The 25,230-nt window shown below is 57.7% G+C and overlaps 1 protein-coding gene across 6 annotated transcripts in view; it reads left to right on the top strand.

Annotated features, from left to right (window-relative positions):
* Window positions 1-24,760, top strand: part of MVB12B (multivesicular body subunit 12B) — a 158,888-nt gene extending 134,128 nt beyond the window's left edge. For 3 of the 6 annotated variants that reach the window (XM_045562326.1, XM_045562331.1, XM_045562328.1), the window contains exons 8-9: window positions 2,807-2,862; window positions 5,358-6,655. In XM_045562326.1, the coding sequence (XP_045418282.1) occupies window positions 2,807-2,862; window positions 5,358-5,576 (275 nt within the window). In that variant the 3' untranslated portion in view covers window positions 5,577-6,655. Of the gene's footprint in view, window positions 1-2,806; window positions 2,863-5,357; window positions 6,656-20,980 lie in introns of those variants that run through there. The other 3 variants (XM_045562329.1, XM_045562332.1, XM_045562330.1) reach the window with 2 other exon arrangements.
* The last annotated feature ends 470 nt before the right edge of the window (window positions 24,761-25,230 follow it).

Here is a 25,230-nt window from a genome sequence, read left to right as displayed (position 1 = left end):
GGGCACCCTTCAGAGAGGTCACTCAGGGTTAACATCGGTCTATCAGTCAGCTTCTGGAATGTGCAGGTAACCAGTTGTGGATCCTTCTAACCTTAACATTTCCAGCCACATTTATCCATCATGTCTATGTGGATAACGTGAGAAATGTTGTCAAATGCTTTGCTGAAACCCACGTTCTTTCAGCCTGTCTTAATCTTCAATATACTATTTTTAAAAATAAGTGAATTTGGTGGGCAGATCTCTGCTCAGTCAACTCTCGCGGGCTCCTGGCGGGACCCTGTTTGGAAATCCTCCCCTGCCTGGCCTGTGGAGGCACCAGCAGGACGAACTGACAACCACTGACCTGAGCGAGCCCCCTCCCTCCCCTCTCTCTGGTCCTCAGGACTCCCCAGCTCTCGGTTCCCAAGTGTGATCAGGTCTCTGCAGGTCACCTTACCACCTTTTTAACACGCGAGCTCTCAAAACATACATTACATCCAGCACCTACCACCAGTGAGCGGGAGTTCTTCACCCCCAAACAGTAATAAGGTCTCTGACACCCGCAGGCAGGAAGCTGGGGAGGGAGGGGCAGTGGGTCTCCAGCCTGCCCTGTGCGCGGGGGCTTGGCGGTGGGCCCTGCGTCTGTCTGGTAGGCAGGAGAAGCCATGGAAGGGGTGGGCGTGTGAAAGGTGCCTACAGAGAGCTGAAAGTGACCGGGCTGTGGCAGACTGGGCCTCGGGAATGACAGGAGAGGTAAGGAAGGCTGTGCCCTCTAGGGCTTTGGGGTCACTGCTTCCCACCTGGGGGACCCCAGCAAGTTCCAACTTCTCCAATCCTCTGCTTCCAGATCTGTAAAATGATCAGAAATGACACAAGTGCCCAGCCTGTGCCAGTGGCCTCAGGAAGGGCTCAGAAGTCAGAGTGCCGTGAGGGGGTGAGCGTCGGCTCGCGGCTGGCATTGGGCAGAGGTGGTGGAGCTGGGGCTGGCAGGATCTGGCACACCTCGGCCTGGGTACTGGGTGGGACTTGGTTCCATGCCTCTCTAGAAGGCTTTGTGGCTTTTCGAGGGTCCTTTACTCACTGCTAAATTTTTTCAGCTGTAAATGAGCCTATACATGTAGGTGCTCAGATTTCACTTGTATGTTCGAATGCATGATGTATTTTGTAAGATCATTTTGGGCTTTTTCCCTGCCCTCCTTTCTGTTTTCACCCTCAGCCCCGTCTCCTCTGTGCAGTCCTCGGCAGGTGGCAGGGGCGCCTGTGACGGCAGGAGGCCTCTGACCGCAGGTGTCTCTGGGGGTGCCCGGCGGCCGCGCTTTGGGCAGCAGCTTCCCGGGGAGGAGGAGGTGTCCAGCGCAGCAGCTGGAGCCAGCTGCGGTCTGTCTTTTTCTTCGTACTGACCAGAGAAGGTCTCATTGTTTTCTTTCCTAAAACACAGTATGGACATAGCTTAAAACGCGCCATTTGACTCCTCTTGCCAGTCAGAGACGTTTATCCCAGGCTTTTCTTTCTGTAACTTCCCTCCCTCCTGCTCTGTGTCCTTCTGCTTCTGCTGCTCTTTAAGAGGACTGAAAGAAACTCTGCATTGCTTAGATGCCAGAGAAGGCCTGAGTTGAGAAGACACGGGGGGAAGCAAAGAGTGTCATTTCCCGGGGAGCCCACTGGCCACGGCTCCTGTCCTGCTCTCTCTGTTTCTCCCTAAAACCACAACCTACCGCAAAACCACGGCCCTCGGGGTGAGGCCTCAGCCCCGGCCGCTGGGCTGCAGGTCCCGGCACAGGCCCGTGGCCCCACTCACTCCTGACCCTGCTCAGACGCTGGGAGAAGTCTCTGCCCACGTCTCAGCAGCCCCCGCATGGCACCGCGTGCTCACACCGTGAGTGCCCGCAGCACGTCTTGTCCAGTGTGACCCGCTCCTCCAGCGTGGCAGAGTTTCCTCCTCTCCAGCATTGCAGTTCACAGAAAGCACTGTCTGCAGAGCCACACTCCAGGTCATGTTTTTTTCTGTGTGCCCTTCGCAGTGATGACCTGGGACAGGCGGATTGGTTGGGGTGGCAGCCTGCAGAAAAGGAACTGCACCCTCTGCACCCCCTGGTGTTTTCGTTCCTTGGGTCTCCATCCCACACCCTTGCTTCCTTGTCCTGTTAAAATTGAGCACACTGGCACACCTTGAGTCGAAGCCCCAGGACTGAGCAACCAAGAGTCAGCAAGGGGGACCCTCACCGCCACCTACAGAGCACCCGCTCTGCGCCCACGCCAGCCGGCACCCCACACCTCTCACGCACAGCACTCCTTTCATGTAGGCGGTGCCATCCGCCTTTTAAAGTTGTTCATCTGAAGTCATGGCCAGGATCCAAACTCAGTCTGACTCCAAAACTACTCTTTCCTCCAACTTACGCTTTCCCACGAGCCCGCCGGCAGCTTAGAGAACGTCTGATGATCATGCTTTCTGCCTGCCTCCTTGCCAAGCCTCTGTCCCTTTTCCCTGCTGTCAGCCCCTAGCTGGGTCCCACCACTTACAAGTTGGAGGCCAGACTCCAGGGTGGGGGTGGGGCGTAAGGGGCCCAGACCAGCCCTTCTCTGCTCCCAGAGCCCCTGTGTACACATCTGCCTGGTGTTCAGGACCGGTGAGGCATCTGCCTCCCTGGTTGGGTTGTGTATCGTGGGAGCAGGGGTGGTGCCTGCTTGCACCCCAGAGCTCCCACTCACCTGTGCTGGGTGTCAGCTGGCACCAAGCCAGAGACTCATTCATACCCTGTGTTGACGTCTTAGATCATTGGACAGGGCGGTGTCTTCAATGCCATTTTCTTTTTTCCTTCTTTTGCAGCAATGGATGGTGTGCCTTTTATGATTTCAGAGAAGTTTTCCTGTGTTCCAGAAAGTGTAAGTTTTATGCATGATTGCCCTTCCTCTGCCACCCCAGCCTGAGTTCCTCCATCCTGGTTTCTGCAGCGCACAGGGCTGTCCTGGCCGCCCTCGCACTCCCCGGCCCTGCTGGACTCACACGTGCCTGCGTGGCCTCTCTCCCACTAGAGGTGACGCCTGTGTCTGCCCGACTTCCTGAGGGCTGGGTAGGCCTGCTCATCTCTGGTCCCTCCAGCTAGCGCCTCACATGGCAGGAGCTTGAAGAGTGAGGGGAGAGTGGCTGAGGGGACAGGGAGAAGCGCGAGACAGGCTAGCAGCCAGCGCGGGTGCGGCTGAGCCTCTCCCAGGTCACACGTGATGGTAAATAAACCGAACCTCGCTGGCTGTGAATGTTCTTTGTTCACAAGTGCAGCTTGGTATGTTTTGTTCTTTCTTATTTAGCAATGACAGCTCCCCGCATGAAGGAGGCTGCCTGGTTTTCCCGTTGTCATTGGTGCGTCCTGTGCTAACCGCACACCCTGCTCTGACTCGGAGGCCCCCGTGTGCGGGCACAGAGCCTCTAGCTGTGGGCTCCCGCTCATGCCAGGCCAGCACTGACCCCAGGGCACACGTGAGCACATGTGCCCAGGCTGGGCCCCCAGCCATCATTAGTGGCAGGAGGGACTGAGTGAGCTGGCCAGGCCTTAAGGCTGGAGCCTAGGCCATGCGAGGTGCCTGCCATTCACAGCATTGCGGGCTCTGCGCTGGGCTGTGGGCGCTCCAGCACCCCTGGGCTCCTCGCTCAGCTGGCACCTGTCCCCAAGGTGGCAGTGGCCCTCTCGGCCGTGCAGGCCCCGTCCACACCGCCCCAGCAAACTCGTTTCTGGTTTTTGTCCTTTCTGCAGAAGTTTGCTTTGAGTAGCTAATAAACGCGAAGGCCCCAGTTCAGGCACCAGCTAAAGAATCCTTCAGTGTTTTTCTTGGATCCAGCTTAAAACCACCCGGCTTGCGATTTGACCTGCTCTGTAGTTTCCATTTTCGTGAAATATAATAGGCCTCCTCTGAACCCTTCTAGTAAGCAGCTTAATCTTGAAAAATGCTCGTGACGTGACATGCAGAGCTTGAGTAACTTCAGCCGACTCCACTCGGCCGCGTTGCCATGGAGATGCTGGCGCCTCTCCCGCCGTTCCCTGGGAGAGCCTGCTCTGTCCTGCTCACCAGCTCCAAATTGGGGAAGTTTAGTGGGGTAGTTAGAGCCTAATGATACAACAGCTGGACCTCTGCTGGATCCCGGGCAGGCGGCCGCGCTCGCGCCACTCGGCTGGCAGCACAAAGAGCCAAACTGCTCTGTGGCTACTGGCAGAGCAGCCCAGGAGCGGAGTGTCTGGTTCGGTGGCCCCGGCCCAAGATCGCCCTTGCAAATGTGCTGCTGCCGACTCAGCAAGTGCTGAAGGCCACGGACTCAGGCCAGGCCCGGCGCCCCGCGATTCCTGCTCTTCTCCCATTTAGTGCGCAGCCTGGCCGGGGTCCTGCCCACGAGGCTCTTTCGCAGGTGAGGACATGAAGGGATTTAACCTGCTGCCGTGTCTCGAGGAGGCGCTGAGCTCAGTTTTGAATCCAGTCCTGGGACCCCAGCGCCAGTCTCGCAGGAAGTCCCCGCTGGCGTGGGGAAGGCTCCAGCCCTGCTCCCACCCCTGGGCTGCCCCAGTTCAGGACCGTGAAGGCCCTCAGGCCTCACCTGCTCATGCCAGGCTGCCAGGAGGCCAGGCTCGGGCCCATCTCGGGGACAGAACACTAATGTGCCCACAAGGGACTCAGACCAGGGGCCTCACAGACTGGGCTCCCTCTGTCCCCAGGGTGTTTCAGCCCAGGCTTCACGGGCCTCCCGCTAATATTGCCATGTGTATTTGATTTTTCATGCTGTGTGATGAAAAGCCACCATTTTCAAAGAAAGGTCCCCAATCATCATGAAATTATAGAAGCTCTCATTAAAAAGAGATGTTACCACTTTTTACCACATGGATTTCTGAAATGGTAATTGGTGGGCAGTTGTTTCATTCACCCGGCATTTGCGGAGCCTGAAATCCATGCCCCAGACCCTTCCGTGGGTCCCGCAGAGTCCTGGACGAGAGACTACTGGGATTCCCTAGACCCCCGGCCGCCATATACATGCAGCAGTCAGGGCGCCTTGGGCACCTCCCAGCCCACAGCGCGGTGAGGAAGAGCACACCTGGGTCTCTTTGGCAGCAGGAGGAGACAGGCAAGTGGGTGAGCTGCAGGCACAGTCTTCCAGGAGCCCCAAGACCCCCCTCGCTGCCGCGGACATGTGACCGAGCGGTGGCCCCGCAGCCCATTGCCGCGGCATGCTCTTTCTCCCCACTGTGCCCCACTAACGACCAGAGTCTCCAGACCGGCTTCCTGTGGAAAGGGGGTCCCACAGGGTGGTCTGAGGTTTCACGACTGTCACGCATAAAAGCGAGTGTGAGGGAGCATGTTCCAGCCGTCTGAGAGGGTGACTTTTTCTGTGTTTGCAGATGCAGCCCTTCGACCTCTTGGGGATCACCATCAAGTCCCTGGCAGAGATCGAGAAGGAGGTAAGGGCCGCCCAGAGGGGGGCGGGAAGGACAGGTGGGTGTCCGTCTTTCGTGTCACTCAAAGTCACTTCATGGGAAAAGCGACTCCCTTCTCACGTATTTATGGCTTCCAGTCAGATAGGACCAACATCTCATCATCTCCACATCAAGAGGCTGTAGTGACGGATGGAGCCACCAGTCCTGCTTCATTTTAAAACATGTCTCAGCTTAGAGGAGGTGGAGGTTGGGGGACGGGCACAGGGTTGACTTTTCTTCGTGCTTTTCTTGCATTATTTGCCCCCAGGAGGGTTTGAGAAGTGCCGGCACCTGTCGTGCGTTAGAGCAGGGGTCGGGTGCTGCCCGCTCTGCTCGATCCGCCCCGCCCCAGGCAGCCCGGGCCGGGTGGTGTGACGCGTCCCAGGGAAGGGCAGCCCAGGGCTGGAGTGCAGAGAACTCCGAGAGGGTGGACTCCAGCCGGGGGCAGACCTGCCGGTGTCCCCTGTTTTCGTGAGCCGGTGTCGGGGTGCGGGTCGTCTTTCATGCACGGCAGGTCGTTAAGCAGTCACGTGCCGCAGCCAGCTCTCCTGCGAGAGGAACATTTGTCTCAAAGATGGAAATGGTAGAACCATTTCAATATTCTCAGCTCCTTTGGGTTTTCTCTTGTGTACCCAGCCAGCAGACGCAGGTTGCATTATTGAAAGATGGCTGAAATCAGGGAAAATTGAATCAATGTGGTACAACAAATTTCTAAACCTGTCATAGCAAAAACAAGACAAAAAAGTCCCCCTTTGTCTTAGATTTTCAGTAAATCATAAAAACCAAACCTGATTGTCATCTATGGATTTTTTTTATATAACTTAGGAAAGAAATGGCTGGCTAGTGCATTGGAAACCGAGGTGCGCGTGGAATTTCTCATCTGCCCTTCCCAAAAGCACGGGGGCCGGGGCGGCTCTGAGAGCTGTGGACTCGGCCCGCGCACCCCGTGCTTTCGGGGAAGGCCTCTGAGGGAGCCTCCAGCCGCAGGTGGCGAAACAGGGCTGAGGTCACTGCACAGACACCTGGACCAGCCCAGCTCCACCGCCGCCTGGGGGCAAGTCACACCCTCTCTGTTTAACCAGGGATAGCAATAGAAGCTGTCTCTTAGGGGTGTCTTGTGGATGCTGAATGTATATATATAGGAATAGCTGGCTGGCAACAAGTGCCGCATCACTGGGTAAGGTGCAGCCATCCGAATGTCCAGCTCTCTCCCCTCCTTGTCACACTCCAGCCTGCTGACCTGTGGGCCCTAACGTAGCACCATTTGCTTAAGCACCTGCTGAGTGCTCAGCTCGGGGCTCGAGGCTTTACATACATCCATGTCCCTCTCAGGGGGCTGTCTCAGCTAGTGGGGATGACGGGGCTTAGGAGGCCAGGCGACCTGGGTTCCAACCCTGGCTGGGCCTTTGAGGTCCCGGGATGGGGTGAAGTAGGTGAGGGCCCCAGTGGAGGGCCCAGGGAATGTGGTACAAACCCTGTAAACCATAATTCTCCAAGGGCCAAAAGCTGGCCCAAATGTGTGTTCATCAGAATGTCCTGTCTCACTGTCAGGCGCTCAGAGTCAAGATGTGGCTGCCCCCGGGAGACGCAGAGCCAGGGGTGGGGGGACATGCTCCTGAGTCAGCCACCTGGGGCTGACGCTCAGCTCTTCCCCTTAACCCTTCTGAGCCTCTGTTTCCTTTTCTGAAAAATCAGGGCCGTGATAAAAATACGTACGCCATAGCAGGTGTGGTTTAACTGGGACAGTCCTGTCGATGGCCTGAGCAGCGCCTGCCTCACTTACCGCTGCTGTTGTCACGGTCACCATCATTATCATCATTCCTGTCCTTGTCCACACAGAGGGGGCGGGCATCAGTGTAAGCGCACCCCGGCGACGCACGTCATCCTGCTCTGTTGCTGGCGGCCGAGCATCACCCAGTTGACCAAGCCTAGCTGGGTTTCTCATTCTTAGTAGTGAGTTAAAAACAGCAGGTCTGTATTCGCTATTGAAGTAAATTCAAGTTGACGTACAGAAAATGTGGGGAAATGGGGAGAGGTTAGAGGCGTTAAACAGGGTGTAAAACTGTCACAAGTATCTTCCGCAGTCCAAGGAGCTGTTCGTTTAACCCAAGGATTTAAAAGTTACTCACGCTGCCATCAGCACACTCGACAGTGGTTAGAGTGTCGATATCCACACTCCGGTGAGCTGGCTCCTCCTCCTGCAGCAGTGTCAGAGGATTTTCTCCATTAGTAAACCCGAAATTGCTGCTTTTATCCACTGACCTCATCGTTGTCCCCGAGAGCCGGGGGCCTGAGGAGAAGCGGCACCCGCAGCCCGCTGGCCTCTGCTCTCAGGCTCCGAGAAGGAGCAGCGGGGTGTCCCTGGGTCGGGACGATGGTGCTTTTGCTCTATTCCGTTCTCAACAGGCCTGGTCAGGGGCCTGGGGAGAGAAAGATCTCAGCTTCGGAAATTTGCTTTGCTCCCTAAAAACCTTTGTATTTTATACCATAAACCAAAACGTGAAAAAAAACAAACCCCACATTAGAATAGAGTAAGTAAGGGTGGGGACTGCCTTTGACCTGTGACCACACATCTCCACACCGGTCCGTGACACCTCCCTGGTCTTGCTGGGTTCCCCAGCAGGCGAGCCCAGCATCCACGGAGAGGCTGCTTCCCGCTGGGTGGGTGCTTCTCCCCTTGACCCTCCATGCCCTTCCCACCCACAAGGGGGGAAGTGACATTCACCTCTAGGAGGAGCCTGGACTTGAGACATGAAGTGACCTGCCAGAATCCTATGGCAGCAATGGAGCCGTCACTCAGGATGTCCCAGAGCTAAAAAGAGGGCTGAGTGCGACCCTGGCTGAATCAGCTGCAGTCTTTGTCCACTGAAGGGTGGTCCCGACTTTAAGGGGAATAAAAGTGCGTGCCCTGAAGGCAGCACGTTGTTCTGTCTGTGCAGACTTGAGGCCACTGTGCCTTCCTGCTGGCTTTAACTGTACTCGCTATGCCCTGCCTGAGGGGCGTTTCTGAATTTAAGCCTGAGCCCTGTCACCACCATCTGGCCTCAGGGCCAGGTCACCCCTCAAGTGAACCTCATGACCCATCTACCTGGAACATGGCCGTTCAGGACGAGAGTAGGGGAACCCCAAGAAAACACTGGTGACCAAAGGGAGCAGGCCGGCAGCCAGCCGGGAGAGCTGCCCGCAGCCACCCAGCAAGGACCGGCTGTGGACCCGGGCCTGCCACGCCCAGGAGCTGGCGGCAATGAGTAACAGAGAGAGACGGGGTGTCCCCCGGGCCATGGGCGGGCAGTGCATCTCCGTCTCCCACAATCCTGACAAACTCGAGGGAGCATGTGCCGCTCAGCCCTGGCAGCCAGGAAGGCCTAGAGAGCAGGAAAAGGGGACATACTGTGGCCGGATCACGCCCCAGAGCCACTGACCACACCCTGCCCAGGCACCATGTCTACAGTGCTGCTCGTGGGCTGTATAGGCAACTCTGGGGCATGGACAGGACAGTCTCCCAGGCTGGATGCCTGGGGTAGGGGGACAAGTCTGCCTCTTAGGTTTGGCCCTGGGGCCAGTCCCTTGGCTTCCCCACCTCACACTGGCGCACAGGCCTCATCACCCAGCCTGGGCGCGGCGGCTGTCGAGCACCGTGCAGCCAGCAGCGCCTGGTCAGACGGCTGCTGCTGCTGTGTTCACAGTGGTTTCCCCAGGGGTCATGGGGAAGTTTCACAAAAGACACGCAAGGAAGGTCATGTTTTAAAGTTAGAATTGATGTACGTGCCATTGAGCAGATTTTGCCAAAAAAAAAAAAAAATCTTTGGAAAGGCAGAATCTCTCACAGTTCAGACACACACTGTGGGGTGCGGGTGGTTGAAATGGAGGGAGCCATGATTATAGAGAAATTCACACATGAATGCTGTCAGTCTCCGTCCTCCTGCCACCACGTCCATCCCCCGCGCAGAGCAGAGGCTCTGCCGTCCTCCCAGGGCCCTTGCAAATCAGTCCGAGGCGTGAGAAAGTGAATTTTTGCTCATCTTCCCTCAGCCACAGAGGCAACCTGGGCACTGGCCGGTGGCAGCAGCGTGGCTGGCCTGCCACACCTCGCCTGTCCCCGGGGGACTGGGCAGCAGCCAGCTTGGCTCTGCAGGAGGGCAGAGAGTGACCCCATGGAGCTGTTGTCCCCAGGAAGCCCTTATCATCCTCCCTGCCGCCCAGACAAAGGCTCTCTGTGTTCGGAGTCTGGAGAAGTGTAATTTCGCAGCCAACCCCCATGATGAAGCATCTTCCCTCCGAGTGAGAAGATGGGCATATAAATATTCTCCGTCTCTGCCGCTCTTTATTTCCCTTGTAAGCAGTTGCCCCATTTCTCCAGCTGATGGATCCCCATCGCAGCCAGGGCGGGAGCTCCTTGCCACCACAGCCCAGGCAGCAGCCTCTGAAATAATCCCTCGGCGTGGTCGCCTGTTTACCCTCCTCCCCACCCGCCGCCTGGTCCTGCAGCTGGTCTGTCCCAGCCTCGCCTCTCACTGACCTGCCGACCAGCCGTCCCTTGCCTGGGGTCTCACGCTGCACGCCTGTGAAAGATGGCAGCAAACCTTTCCCGTGGGCAAAGGGCCTGGCAGGTGACACACCCAGGGCACCTTCCAGCTCCACACACAGCCGTTGCCCCGCCAGCTGCCAGCGTCACGGAAGCCACGCCACTCACCCTGTCCTTCGGCAGGTGCCACCGCAAAGATGTGGCGGAAGAAGCGCTCATTAGCCTGCCAGGCTCCTAGTGGAGCAAACAGCCTCCATTTTCCTTCGACTTTAAAGCTGAAAGACAAGGGAGAATCTAATTAGTAAAGGGACGATCTAATATTAATCACTCCCTTAAAATTGACAAGGGAGGCAGTTCATTTAACCACTTAATTGCTACAGGTTTTTATGGGCTGCTGTTTGCAGACATATTTAATGAAGAAGTTATAAATCCAAGGGAGCTTAAAATTTTAATTTTATACCTAAATATTTTCCTTGTTCTCATGTTTGTAGTCAATCCTCAAGAGTGTAGTCACGTGGAATGTTCTTTAAATGAACATATTTGCTAACTGGCGTGATTTCAGTTTTTAAAACATTGGTTCCAGCAATTAGGCATTTTTTTTCAGTTCCCAAATGACTAGAGAAATTCGTCTTGATTATAATTGCTCTTAGCCACGCATATCTAATTTGTGTCTTTTTAAGTGTTAATTAGTAAACAGTTTGAGCTGACATCTTTATGTGTTTGCGTGTTGAAAAATGGGGCTTATTGCTTATTTAGCTTGGGGCCGATTCCACCAGCATTTACGTCACGACATTGAGGTGAAATTAATGAAAATACATTTGGCAGCACGAGGTAGAAAGAATGTTCAAATTCAACTTTTGGACGTCCGCTTCACCTGGGCTTCCGCAGACCCTTCCAGTGTGAGGTTAGAGTTGACGGGGACCCACATGCAGCAGGAAGAAAGAAAGAGCCAGAAGATTTTTGTATCAGTAATGAAATGGCAGAGTCCTGGCTTTATAAGAGCAAAATGTTCATATTCCAGCACAGTTGTTCATTCTCTCTGCTTTTGGAAAGCTTTCATTGTGCTTGTTAATGTTCACGGATTTTGTGCAGGGACACGGTGCAGCCTGCGAATGTGTGGTCCCTTTGCACCATCTAGTGGTAGGACCTTAAACTGCAGCAGGAAGCACGGTGCCTTTTCTCTGCCTTTGAGATGGAACGTTTTCGCCACCCAGAATCCTGACTTCTTTTGCAGTCAGGCAGCTGAAATGTTTTTGGAAAGAAATCTGCCTGCGTCATCTATTAAATGAAAATAAGGTAAATAATAGAAGTTAGCCTACTCTGCTCTCCCTTTTATTTGTTGCTCAAAGACAAGGAGCTGCTACTCGTTCCCATGGAGCTTTCAGAGAGTTGATTCTGGCCCAAAACAAAGAAACCTGACAAATGAGTTGAATAGATGGCCTTTCTGAAGGCACAAAAGAAATCGTAGTCTTCTTTCGGAATGTGAGAGGCAGCTTGGGACCACGGCTCCACGGACGCTTCGGGAGTCTGCCCGCAGTCCAGGAACCGCTGTGTGGTGCCAGACAGGAGTGACTCTCCGCCCATCCGCTGTGGAAGACCTCGGCGCAGCCTGTCGTCCTAAGCAGCCACCTGCCCATCGGAATCGATGTTTTTGATATTTAGTGTTTTCCCCTGAGTCCCAACGTTGTACACGTTTATAAAAATGCAGACATTGTGGGAACATGTAAAGGATGAGCATCTGCCCATCAGCTCTTGGGTGCACATGCACGCACACGCAGACCTTTGGCAGGCTCACGTAACAACATTCTGTGCTTGCTTTTGCACTTGCTGTACCTCCTGTACATCTTCACATGTCAGTTTGCAGATCTGCCTCGTTCTTTTTAATGACTACATGTTGTTCCCTTTTATGATTATGCCATAATTTATTTCACCAATCCACTGTTGATTGACTTCCGAGTCGTTTCCAATTATTCACTGCTACGCTGCTGCAGATTTCCTTGTACATGCTCCTCTGCTCCCCTGGGCCTTTCTTTAGAAGACTGTATGTATTAATATTACCATTTGCCGCCCCAAAAGGGTGGGCCCATTGGAAGCCCACCAGTGGTGCCTGCAGGGGTCTCCCTCCACATCCTCACTCCAGCCAAGCATCCCAGGGATTTTTAATATCCGATGTCATTTAATTAATAACTTTCACGTACTTTTAGAGTGGAACATCTTTTCATGCCTATTACTGTCTGCATTTCTCTTGTGAACCTCTTCTGTTTGCTCTGTGCTCAGTGATTTTCTGTTGGCCTATTGAGCTTTCCAGGTTGTTTTTAAGAGCTCTTTATGTTTCAAAGACAGCAGCCTTTTCTCCACCACAAGTTCCAATACGTACACACTTTAATCAGTGTCATTTCACCTTGGTAATGATATGTTCTTCTATACAAAGGTTTTTAAATTTCTGTGGGCAATTCTGTCTTTGTTTTAATGTTTTGGTTTTGGCTTTGTGTCACACTCAGATTATAAAAAAGTCACCCTTATTTTCTCCTACTCTTTTATATATTTTAATATATTAAAATATGACATGCTTTTCAACCTCTTAATCCATCTGAAATTTATGACAAGGTAAGAACTAGAACCAGCTCTATTTTGTCCTATACTGTTAACTAGTTTTCTTAACATTAGAGTTCTTTCTTCTGTGACTTTTAAATGCCGTTTTTATCATATGTTTTCATATATAAGTGGACCAGCAGATATTTTACTTGACTCTGTTCTGCTCTATTGTTCTATTTTTATATTAGCACATTGTTTGGAATCTTATAGCTTTATAATAAGTTTTAATATATGGGAGAGTTAGTTCTCTCTTCTTTCCCCCCAAAATTTTCTTGATTATATTCACATGACTGTTCTTCCAGCTGAACTTTAGAATCTTTTGGGGGGAAGGAAGTTCCAAAAAAATCCATTCTGGATTTTTATTGGAACTGTGTCGAGTCCATCGATTGGTGAGGGATGAATGGCGTTTCACATGGCATCTCTGCAGGAGCAGGGTGCGCCTCCTGTTCACCCCGGCCGGGGTTTCTGTTACTCAGCAGAGCAGAATGGTTTTCTCCGTAAGATTCTGCACATTTCTTTTTAGGTTCTTCCTAGGCGCTTTATGTTTTTGTGGTTCTTGTGAACAGGATCTTTTCTTTCATTCTGTTTTCTGTCAGTTACATATAAAGAAACTATTGACTTTTGTGTATTATTTTTGGAACTAGCTGTCTCACCACAGCTTTTACTGTTTCTGATGGCTCTTCACTTGCTTTTCTTGGGTTCCCCAGGCAGGCAGTTCTGTCCTCTGCAAAGGCTGTGCCAGCCTCCTTCCGCACCGTGTCTGTCCCTCGTCATGTGGGCCTTTGTCTGACACCTGGGCGGGCACGGTTAGGTCCCCCAGCCTCCTTGTCTCAGCCATGTTTTTAATGGAAGTTTGTAGTTTCAGCACTAACCCGTAATGCTGCACTCTGGCTTGCTGTGTAGAGATGCACCTTTTTTTCCTTCTTTTTATCATGTTAAAGATTAGCCATCCATTGCTATTTTCCTAAATGTTTTTTATCAGGAATGGACGGTGGCTTTTGATAAATGTCTTTTAATCATCTGTTAGGACGATCCTGTTTTTTCTCCTGGAGCGTATTAATATGCTGGATCATGTTAATAGAGTTCCTGATTCCGAGTCCTAGAGCCGCCCCCCCCGCCCCCACCGCCCGTTCGGCTGTTGCAGGCAGCAAGGTGGGCTCAGCAGCAGCCACCACACGGGCGGTTCCCACGGTGGCCATGTAAGTGAGAGAACCAGGCTGAGCCCGAGGAAGGGAAGCCGGAGCAGAGACAATGTTTGACACAGAATTACCTGTGCTGTGACCATCACGAGTTGTATGCCTGCTCGTGCAAAGTGGAAGTCAGGGTGAATATTCGGTCATTTGCAGGTTCTTCCTAGGATTTTCCTACCCTTATGGTTTTAGAAACTTTCACCCGTCAAGTCTTAGATAAGTAATACTAAAAACGATGAACTAGTGAAGGCTGCCTGGCACGTCTGAAAAGATAAGCATCAAGACAGAGTGGGGGGCACCTTCCCACAGTGTCCCCCCAGCACCTCGTGTTTCCACCCAGAAACGTGCTGGCAAGCAGGATGGTTTTAAATATTTTCTACAAATAATCTAGGAGGGGGGAATACAAATACCACTTCTTAGGTGGTATTCGGGTGAGTCCTGAAATGCTGGCTCTGTGGGGGCTGTTTGTGATCGCAGGCGTGGCGTTTACTCCGATGGTTCATCAGCAACGCGCCAAGCAGGACAGGCGAGAGCAGGGTCGCCTCCCTTCCCAGCCACTCTGCCTCTTCAGTCCCACCACCGCCTGTGCTGTCAGTCTTCCCAATCCGTCATTTTCCTACTTTCAGTCGTCACGGGTGCAAGAGATGCTTCACGTTCTCCGTAGCTTTGTCCCTGCCGTCCCCACACGCGCACACACAGTACAACCACGGTGATAAAACGGCGTGGACACGCTGCCTGGCGGGGCACAGTGTGGGGAGGGGTGGGGACCACGGCAGACTGGCAGGCCCCCACCTGTGTGTTGCTGGGGTTCGCTCTGTGAGAATGGGAGTCTGGGATCACCATGTCCCCCTGTTCTTTTTTTCAATGAAATCTAGATAAATGTTGGCATTTTATGCAAAGTCTCTTAACTCTTCAGTGTTTATAACTACTTAGAAACACCACACAGCCAGCACCGCGTGAGCCCGCAGCATGCACACCGTCCGCACATAGAGTCTCACCTAGACTCAGTGCCAGGGACACTCGCTGGGCTTGGTGCCTGACACACAGCAGTTACTGTGCGCAGGATGGGTGTGGTGTCCCCCCCACCGGTCATGCCCTGAGGACCCAGGGCTGGACTGCCACTGCTGCTGCCACAAAGGACTGAAAAGCAGATGACCTTCCACCTGTCCAAGAACCGAGCCCCTAACCCAGTGTTTCCTGTCCCTGCAGTGAGCTGTGCCCAGAGCCTGACCTGTTCCTCCTCTCGCCACCCATCTGCCAGACACCCACCCGCCATCCATCGTCCACTCTCTCTGCCATCCCTCTGGCCTTGACCTCTGCCAGGCTCTGGAGCTACTGAAATGGCCAAGGCTCCCAGCCGCCCTGCACTTGGGGGGTATAGAAAATGCTGGGGGGCCCCAGGGGGCTGTGACCAGTCCCCCCCTGGGAAGGGGGCTTGCTTTTCAGAGCAAGTGCCCTTTAGCTAGGCCTTAAAAAGCACAAGTGGGACTCAGTGTTCCAGACAGAACCGCATTCAGAAAGCCCTGGCATGTTAAGGAGGCAGTTCGGCAGGGAGGGGGCTGGGAGGAGCCACGCGTGGGGAGAGAGCCCTGCAGAAACCACTCAGACCTCGGCACACGCGTGGGGCCCAGGGCTCTGGGCTCTGTCACGGGGAGGGGGTCACTTTACCTGCTCCTGGACGCTCCTGCCAGACCCTGGGTGGAAGGTGCTTTGTGAGCTGAGGGTGCCCTGAGCCCACAGAGGCAGGCAGCTCGGGGCAGCGGGCATCCCTCAGAGAAAGACCCTCAGTGTCACCGTGACCTCTTGGGAGTCCTAGGCTCGGAGCAGGAACCAGGGGAGGGGTGGGTGCTGATGAGCAGTGATGAAATGACCTGATGTGGCCCAGTGACGGCCATGCATTCATTGAGCGACTGCACAGGGCCCCGTCTGGGCTGGCCCCATGCCGGGTGCTGTGCCCAGACAGACTCGGCTCCTGCTCCTGGGGCTCGTGCCCTGGGGGAGCAGGGGCCAAACCCGGCTAGGAGAGGAGATGAGCCACACAGAGGTCCAAATCCAACCCCTCGTTCAGGGTAAGACCCTGCAGCTGGGACTGGGCTGGGGCTCCTGGATTAGAGCTCAGGACCGTCTGGGAGAGCCAGGGCAGAAACACAGAACTGGCTTCCCAAGGGGCTTGCAGGAGCCCTCACCCACCGCTCTGTGCGCAGCCGCCCCGCTGTGCCCCGGCCCCTGCATGGCCTTGGCTGGGAGGCTCAGTGCTCTGAGGCTCCGCTTGTCGCCTGCAGTGGGACGGTCACAGGCTGAGCCCCAGGGAGCGAGGATTCTGTCCCGTACACTGCCAGCTCCCGGACACCTGGGTATCGTGTCCAGTGAGGCCCAGTTGTAGGGCCTCACCCTACTGAGGGCAGGGACAGACTGTCCTGCTCAGCTCCAGGGCACGAGGAGCACCCCCACTGCCTGTGCATAGCCTCCCTCCGGGTGAGACGAAGCCCTTCTTGTACCTCTGGTCTCAGGCTCCCGCGTTTATCCAGCCTTCCCTGTGTCTCTGCAGAGCCATAACCCAAGTGGGAACGAGGACGTCCATGGAAAAATGAGAAGATGGGGCCACAGAGTGTCACGCAGCCTCAGGCTCCTCCCTTCAGTTGCTTGAGGGAGGGGACACGTGCCGGGGCTTTCAAACCTGCCTGTTGAGCAGAGTCACCTGGGGTCCTTGTGAAAATGCAGGTGCCCACACTTACCGAACCAGAGTGCCTGGGGAGGGGCCCCTCCAGCACGCACAGCAGGCCTGCGGGCCAAACCTGCCTGTTGAGCAGAGTCACCTGGGGTCCTTATGAGAACGCAGGTGCCCACACTTACCGAACCAGAGTGCCTGGGGAGGGGCCCCTCCAGCACGCACAGCAGGCCTGCGGGCCCCCAGGAGAGCACGGCTTCCCAGTACGATGCGCCAGCTCCCAACGCCAGGGAAACAGAGGAGAGGACACTTCCCATGGTGGAAGTTCCCAGAGGGGCCGAGCTGGGGGTGAGGACGCTGAGCCTTTAGACTGAAACAGAAGAGAGCTGCTTTGTGGCCTGTGGGATGTCCAGGGTTAGGGCAGGACGGGCGTATGGAGCAGACGCCAGGGAGGCTGGGAGAAGCCGGCAGGTGGGGCCGCTGTGCAGATCCTCCCTGCCTTCCCCTGTGCTGGGACAGCCCCAGCTGCTGGCCCAGGCCTGCCTCAGACGCTTCTCGCTGGCCTGGGTGTTGGCCCCCTTCGTTCCCTCCCCTCCACCTCTCACCTGGCCAGGCCTCTGAGCCAGCCTAGGCCCCTCCAGGCCTGTTCCGGCCCATTGACCACACCCTTCCACGCCCTGCAGTGATCCACCTGCATTTGCTCATTGGCTCCTGAGTGGTGGGTACACAGCACCTGCCTCTGGGGGACTCTCTGTGCCCTGGCCTAGTCCTGCACTGGCCCGGGTCTCTCTGGGGCCTCAGGAAGTCAGATCCTTCCCTGGGCCTCAGTTTCCTCATCTGCAAAACCTACGTGCTGGGAACGACCCCTTAACACCTAGTCTCCCCTGGAGCCCTCTGATGTGATCAATACTGGATGGAGGGAGGGTGGTGGGAGGAGGGCTGGGGGGGGCAGGTGCCTTCCTCTAGTGTCATATATTCCGTTAACCACCCCCAGGCAGTGGTTCTCCACCTGCCTGACCATTAAACTCACCTGCATGCTTTTAAACATGCCGACACCCCGTGCCAGTTAGACCAGAACCACCCCGCCCACCCCAGGGGCCATGCGGCACCGTGGTTAAGACCCGTGAGGCTGGTGCATCGCCCGGCTAATTCTTTTACTCTCAGGCGCTTTCACACAAATTGCCCTGGGTCACTCTCACCACCCCTTTGTGAGTAGACCAGGAGGTTCGATCACCCCCTTTTGGCCAATGAGGCTGGGGCCAAAGTGACTCTGCCTCCAAGGTGTAGCGGGAAGGTGCGTGTGGCACCTACTGACAGGACACTGGCCTCGCTCGGAGAAAAGGCTTTGGGAAGCTGGGACTCTCACACCGCACCGTGGCCTGAGAGGCCTGACGCCGTCAACTGCAGGATTCCTGGGGTCCCCAGGATGCCCCAGACAGAGCCCTGACAGTGACGTCTCTTTCCTGGCAGAAGCCCCCAGGCCCAGGCTGCTGTGTGGCTGCTATGGCCGCCTGTGCCCACCAGAGGGCGCCCCGGCCCGGCGCCGCTCAGCTGGGCTCGGCTGTGCGAGCCAAATGCTTTTTAATTGAAAATTTTTTTAATTCAAAAAGGATTTGCTGTTTGTACGCGAGTGCAGGTTTTCCTTATGCAGGAGACTAATGTCTTGAGTAAACAGATCCCGGCCCAAATCCACCTTCAAAGGTACTCTGTGTTTGCCCAAGGGAGTGAAAGGCTTCCAGAAGCGCCTAGTCTCTTGGGCAAACACGCGGAGCAGCGCGGGGGCAGAGGACAGCGTCTGCGGGAAGGGTTAGCCGCCGCCCGAGGGGGATTATGTCGGGGGACATATGTTGAAATTTCATTTGGGGAGTTAGGGAAAACAAGGGAGGGGTTGGGTAGCGCTTTTCTCCAGCCAAGATAACCTAAAAAGGGAAAAAATCCCCAGGGAGAGAGGGGCGGGAGGGGACAGCAATCTGCACGCCCCCCGGGGGGAGGGCAGGTGCCAGTGTGCCCAGGTCAGGGAGAGACAAGCGTTGTGACTTCTCCCCGCCAGGAGGAGGGTGGAACAGGAGTTCAGCAGTTCATCCCGGAGGGCCCGTCCACGCCCCCTCCCTGCCACCCTGCCCCTACTCCTGGCCACAGGGACTGGGACAGAGTCGCAGGGTCCCCACCACAGCACCTCTGCCTGCTCAGCCAGTTGCTCACCCAGGCTTGGGAGCGTCCTGCTCCCTCACCCGCCAGCTGGAAAGCCCAGCCCTGTGGCCACGCCGGCGCTGGAGCCTCGACCTCCCTTCACTGGCCCCCTGAGGCCTGCCTGCCCCTTGCGCTCCCTGCCACCCCAGGAGCCTGGCACAGTGGGTGCAGCAGGCCTGGCGGAGGGCCAGAGCGCACAGCCAAGACCCTGGGCCACCCCTCCCCTCATTTGAGCATCGCTTCGCCTCTGCCGCCTTCCCCAGCCCCCCTGCACATCGCCAGGCCTCCGGCCCTGCCCTGCCTGCCCACCCTATCCACACCCACGGACAGGGTCACAGAATCGTCTACACTCTTCCCCAGACCACAGCATGGGGGCGCTCTCTGCACCCCGCACCGCTGTTCTCTGTGCCCTTCCGTGTCATGCCCCTCCTCTGCTCTCCACACGCGGACAACGGGAGCGCCACCTGCCCTCAGCCCTCCTTGCTCCTGCAGCCCCTGCCCTCACAGGTGCGTTCGTGCTGGGCTGTACTGGCCTGCCCGTGTCCCTCCCTGCTACCCTGTGCGCCTGGGGGACAGCGCAGGGTGGATGTTGGCGGGCGCTGATGAAGCCGGCAAGGGAACGAACGTGCCGCCGTTACCTGCCGAGCAGCCGCCAGGTGGCAGCGTCCGCCCAGCCTTAGCGCCAAGCCCTGCCCGCCCGGCTGTGCCTGCCCTTCAAGAGGGGACGGCGGGGCCTGCTCAGAGCGTCCCTCCGCCCGTCCTCACGGCAGGCCCTGGGCGTGGGGGCTTCTCCCCACTTTAGAGGTGCGTTCACTGAGGTCCAGAGAGGAGAGACCTGCCCGAGGTCACCTGCAGTCTCGAGTCCCGCCCTCCCCACCCGCCTGGCAGCAGGTGCCATCCGTTTGGGGTCACGTCACATCGTCAGCATCACCCTGGCCCTTCGGCTCAGGGGCCCCGAGGGTCTGCTCAGCTCCAGCCAGGACCTGTGTCTGCCCGTTGTTCGGGGTCAGCCCCTCAAGCGGGGGTGGCCGTGGGCGCAGTGCTGGGTTTCGGTGGTCTGCTGGCTGCCCCCACCTCCCTGCCCTGTTTCCACCTTTAAAAAGGCCTTCAAAGCCCTCTTGCGCGCTGTCGTTCTCCAGTGGCTTTTGGTCCCACTCTGCCCCTGAAGGCCTCAGCCCCTGTGACCATCCTTACTCAGCGTGGCCCTCGGGGGGCCCCTTGCTGCGCCCACCCTGGGTGGCCAGGGAGGGTAGGCAGGCCCTGCCTGGGCGGGGGCACGGGGACCCCAGGCCCCCCCTGCAGCCAGGGCTCAGCCTCCTGCTGGGCGGTTTAACCACCTTCCTGACAGCCTCGCTCCCTCCCACCCTCCACGGCTGTCCCTGAAGGAGCCGGGTCTTGTGGTGGCCGAATTCGACTAGGGCAGCTCCGCTTCCACCTGTTCATGTAGCAGAGCCCTTTTTAAGACAATTCTACTGCTCAAGGTTTTTTAAGTGTTTAAAATGTTTGACAACCACTGAGCTAATCTAAGCTCCTCATTCCTGAAACCCAGATGGCCACGGGGAGCCGTGGCCTAGCGTTCCGGGCCGTCCCCACAACCCCGCCCGGCCTCACAAACCTGCGCCTGCAGTGGCCACGGAGCCACTGAGGCCACTCAGACCCGTGCCTGCCAGGGTGGGGCGCTCCTTGCCCACCAGGTGCGCACCCCTTTTCTAAACCTGTCTGATGGGGGACTCGTGCCCACGACCCAGGGCCAGGCAGGTCAGCCGGGGTCTCCAGCGAGAGGGTTTAGGCCCTGCAGGGCTGGGCCCCTGGCACAGGGCGGAGGACAGGTGCCCTCCTGGGACAGACTGGCCCAGCTGTATGGCTGCAGAGGGGTCCTCATCGGGGAGTGGCTCTGAGAATTCTGGGACGAAAGGGTGCGGAGGGCATGGGGTCATGGTGGCTCGGGCAGCCCTTCCCACGGTCCCTGGGTCCCCACACACTGTCTGTTGTCAGCAGGCCGAGCCTAGCGGCCGAGGCTGGCCTTGCTGGGGTTTGGGGCTGAGGCTCTGTCTGCCCTGGGCGCGAGCACAGGGCACTCAGCACACGCTGGAGGGCACCGCACCCGTGTTTGCTGTGGCGCCACAGCTTTGCACAGGGGCTGAGGCCTCGCCCTGTGGGTTGCCGGCACCAATGCAGGAGCCCATAACGCCCGAGGCGCGTCCGCACATGCTCACGTACACACACGCCACAGGCAGAGGACGGCCCCGGCGGCACCGGCTGCCCAGGGGCTCTGTGCGCGGCGCTCAGGGAGGCGGCCTCAGCGCCTCGGCCTGAGGCCTTGGAGGGGCGTCCTCTGGCATCCTGTGACTGACGGTGTCTCTCTGTCCCCGCCCCGCAGTACGAATACAGCTTCCGCACGGAGCAGAGCGCCGCCGCCCGGCTCCCGCCCAGCCCCACCAGGTGTCAGCAGATCCCCCAGTCCTGAGGAGCCGGCGGCCTGGGGAGAAGACGCCGCCCCCGACCGCTGCCCAGCGCTGGGGCTGCAGGGCGCTCCCCTCCCTCGCCTGTCCCTCTGCCTCCTCCCGCCGCGGCCAGCCCTTCCCACCCTGCCCGAGGGTGGCCCGGAGACTCTGGGCAGCTGCGTGGACACGTCCCGTCATCAGCTCGCCTGACATGACACCCCCGCCTCCCTGGGGACATTGTTCATAACCACGACTAATCTGTGTGTGCTGTAGTGACCAGCGGCCCCTAACATGTCTGTGTGATGACCAGTTGTCCTACGAAAACCTTACCTGCCCCGGAGTCGTCCCGAGGGCCCCGGGCAGTTGCTCAAGCCGCCCAGTGACACCCGTCTGCTCCCTGTACTCCTGACTGTCACCTACCACGGCAGACACCACTTGGCCATTGCTTCCCCCCCGGAAGACGCTGGGGGTTGGCACTTCGCATGGGACCCCCCAGGGCTCGCTGACCATCCCAGACCGGGGCTGCCGAGGAGCAAGTCCCTCTTGTCACAGGGCCAGATGCCCCAAGTGTTTCACAGCAACCCTGCAAAAACTCAGCAGGTAGAAGTCAGTGGCCCTGCTGTGGACTCTGCCCCCTACTTTGGACATCCCGTGGACTTGTCACCCAACATGTGGACCATCCAGAAGTCGGGGAGCAGATGGGTGCTGCTTTCTGGGGAGGAGGTGCAGTGACAGGCTCTGCTTGGCTCCTGCTGCCCAGGGCACTGTGCACATCCACGGTCCCCCAAGGGCTAGTCTAGGGGACACCCACGTGCCAACCATAGCTTCAGCTGCCTTGGCCCAGTGCACCAGCCCCCGGACCGCAGGGACACGGGCGCACGGGCACCCGGCCCCTCTCAGAGCCAGGCTGTGTCTTGGTGGCATCTGCTTTCAGAACTACAGGAACAAGGTGTTCTGAAAAGTCCCTCTGACCCAGGTCACTGAATTTGGGCCAGAACTGACATTCCACGCGTGCCCATTGGTGCTGGCATCCCTCATCGCGCTGGTGCTGAGTCCAACTCCACGCACGTTTGCAGAGCAGTGGCCGTGGTGCCCCAGGGGCCCAGCGCTGGCCCGAGGGGCCGCCTCGCTGCTCAGTGTCTGCCGTCGGGGTTGGTCCTGGTGCCTCAGAATGAGGGAGTCTTACTCTTCGGGCGTGGGGCTTGGTGTGCTGAGGGGCATGGAAGCTGCTGCCTCAGCCGGGACAGACTCTCCCTGCTGCAGTGCCTGGGATGTGGCACACAGGTGGCTGGGGGCTGAGGCTCAAATGGACAGGCGGAAGAACCGGCCAACTCGGCTGACGATGAGGCAGGGGCCGAAATACCTCACACTGCTGCATCAGCCTGGCGTCTCCAGACCCGGCCCTGGGACCAGCTTGTCCTTGGCCAGCCTCGGCCCCCATTTGGACACCTCTTAGTTTCCGTGGATCAGGGAACTGGCCACCTCTCTCCACCCTCCCCGAGACCTGAGGATGCCCCCGGTGGTGGGGGGGGGCCCTGCCGCCCCAGGCCACGCGGCAGCAGGCAGAGGCGGCCCGTGGGGCCGAGGTGGGAGTGTGTGTGAGGACCAGCCGAGGTCACTAAGGTGAGCTAATGTGTTTCTGGGGAATTGGGGAGCCCTGTGGAACCCAGAGAGCCTGTGTCTACTGCTGCTTTTTGGATGGTGGCTGGTTCAAGCCCAAGTGGCCTGCGTGACAGAGCCAACAGACAGGGTGACGTCTAGCAGGCTGGGGGTGGCGGGAAGGCAGAGGGCAGCACTGTGGCCACTTCTGCCCCCTTCATCTCGGTTTGCGCACTTTGTCCCTCAGCCTCTTTTTATGCCTTGATTGTGAGACCATCTCTGATAGCAACCACCTGGCCGCCTCCTCTCTCCTCCCCAACTCGGAACCATGCGTTTCTGCCGCTCTCATGGGCCCGGGAGGTCCCAAGACAACAGCGTGGGCTCCCTGGTCACAGGCAAAGGGGGCCAAGCCAAGCAGTGAGGGCGATTTCTGGGGAAGGAAGAGGGGTGCCCTCAGCCCCCGACTGACGTCCCCCAGGCCCCACTCCAGCTGGGCCCAGCCAGGCGGCCCCACACGCCCTCCTGCAGTTGCCGAGACAGGGCCGCAGGGCCACCAGGGGGCCAACTGCACGGCCCCCGACGAGCTCAGCCTCTTCCCCATAGCGTTAGGGACTTGGTTTGAGGAAAACATTGACTGTGAACATTGTAGTAAATGGCAGCTTAAGACGATTAAGCAGTGACAGTGTTAGGGACAAGTTAGTATCTGTGGTAGGTTTTAGGCTGCTCCTAACCCCCCATTTCTTGCCTTCTGAGAGGTGGGTGAGGATGAGTGCGTGCGTGTGCATGTGTGCGTGTATGTGTGTGTGCCTGCGTTCGGGTGCACCCGCCCACCTGCCGGGGGCCCGTGCAGACCGCGAGGGAACTGAGACGCGGGCTTCTGGCTCAGGCCTAGGATTTGAGCCACTATGTGTGTCTCCTGGGGGGAGGGGAAGGAAGCGCAGGGTCTCCTGGAGAGGAGAAGGGCCTTGGCCTTGTCCCTGGGTCCCCCAGCACTTCCCACTGCTGCTGCTGTCCCTGCCCCGCACCCTCTGTCCCTCCCAGAAAGACTCCAGCCAGAGCACAATGTCCCCACCGCCTTCCCTCTTCTCAAAAGTCCAAGCCTCTTTCCAAGGGCCTTGGAACGGCACACAGCGGGCGGGAGCAGGGCGCGAGCTCCAGGCGCACGTGCGGTTTGGGATCAAGGCCCGTTTCCCCACCCCAGGTCCAAGAACGAACGCCAGCCCCGCCCCACCACTGGAGCGGTGAGAACGCGGTTGGGTAAGGAAATGGCAGGTTAGACCCGCACCGGCCTTGCTCACTGGTCAGAGGTGGCCGTGCTCGTGTCAGAGAGAAGCGGTGGCGCTGGCTGTGGGCCCTTTGCAAGTCAGCGGGTCGGTGGGAGAAGGGGGACTAACGTGTGCTAAGCACCTGCTCCTGTCGCTCTGAGCACGTTTCTCCTGTCATTCCCCCAAAACAAAGTAACCCGGAAGCGGAGGTTCCCTGCTCCTTGTTACAGATGGAGACGCTGGGGCTTGTCCCTGGGCACAGGGCTGCCGCGTGGCCCCAAAGCCCGCCGGGCCGTCCTGTCTTAAGCACAGCCTCCAACTGAGCCTTTTGTCTCCAGCCCTGCAAGGGACTTCTGGGCCACCACTAGGCCCTGCCGGTCACCGCGCCACTGTGCAAGAGCCCTGCCACTCCCTGCGTGCCTGGGCGTTTGTGGGGAGTCCGGCCTGCTCCGCGAAAGCCAGGTGGGCCTGAGGATGGGGGCAGAGCAGGGCCTCCGCGGAGCCGCCTCCAGGCCACTCAGGAGCGGAGCTCAGTGAACTCGGTTCTCGTCTACCTTACCCGGGGCGACTGTCCCCACTCAGGCTGCCTCGCACCCTCCGGGCAGCCAGCCTTTCTCATCGGTTCTGAGCACATGTCCGGGCAGCTGCGGCTGTCACCACAAGGCAGGGCTTTGTCCCCTAGCAAAGGCCACGCGAGCTGCTGCGTGACCGTGTCGCCTTGGAGGAGGACCTTAGGGACGACGTCCTGACTGCGTATTTATTCAAGGTGACTCTTGTACTTGGCAAAGGGAAGTTTCACTGTGTGACTGTATTCTTAATATAATTTGTTAAATAAACGTTTGTTTTAACCTCTTTTCCCCAGTTTGCTGTTGTGTCCGAAGCCGCCAGAGGCAGGAGGTGCCCAGGCTCCTCTCTGGCCAGCAGGGCCCCTGGTGAGCACACAGTCACCTCCCCAGCCTGTCGGCCTTCTAGAAAGAGCCGGCGCGCTCCTTTGCCGTGTTTAGTTGAGGCGACTGGCTCTAAGTCAGAGGCGTTCAGCGAGGGGGCAGGAAGCAGCCTGCTCCCCGGCGGCCTCAGGGTGTCCCTGAAGGAGGAATCCCCTTGCTGCCACGAAAGCCCTGAAGCCGCGTGTGAGCACGTCCCACCACGCGGAGGTGCCCTCCTTCCCCCTCCAGCGTCCCCCGAGCCCTTGACCGTGGAGGCAGAGCGAGGCGGCTTCAGTCCCGTCCTGACCGCTCATCTGCACCCCAGACGTGGCTGCCGAGGCCACGGGGCCCGGCCACGGCGCGGCTCCTTATGAGGAGCCAGCAGCTGAGGTCGCA

Source organism: Lemur catta, chromosome 10 (assembly GCF_020740605.2).
Source record: "Lemur catta isolate mLemCat1 chromosome 10, mLemCat1.pri, whole genome shotgun sequence".
Taxonomy (NCBI): Eukaryota; Metazoa; Chordata; class Mammalia; order Primates; family Lemuridae; genus Lemur; species Lemur catta.
The sequence above is the reverse complement of the archived record's forward strand: the minus strand, read 5'-3'. Positions and strand labels throughout refer to the sequence as shown.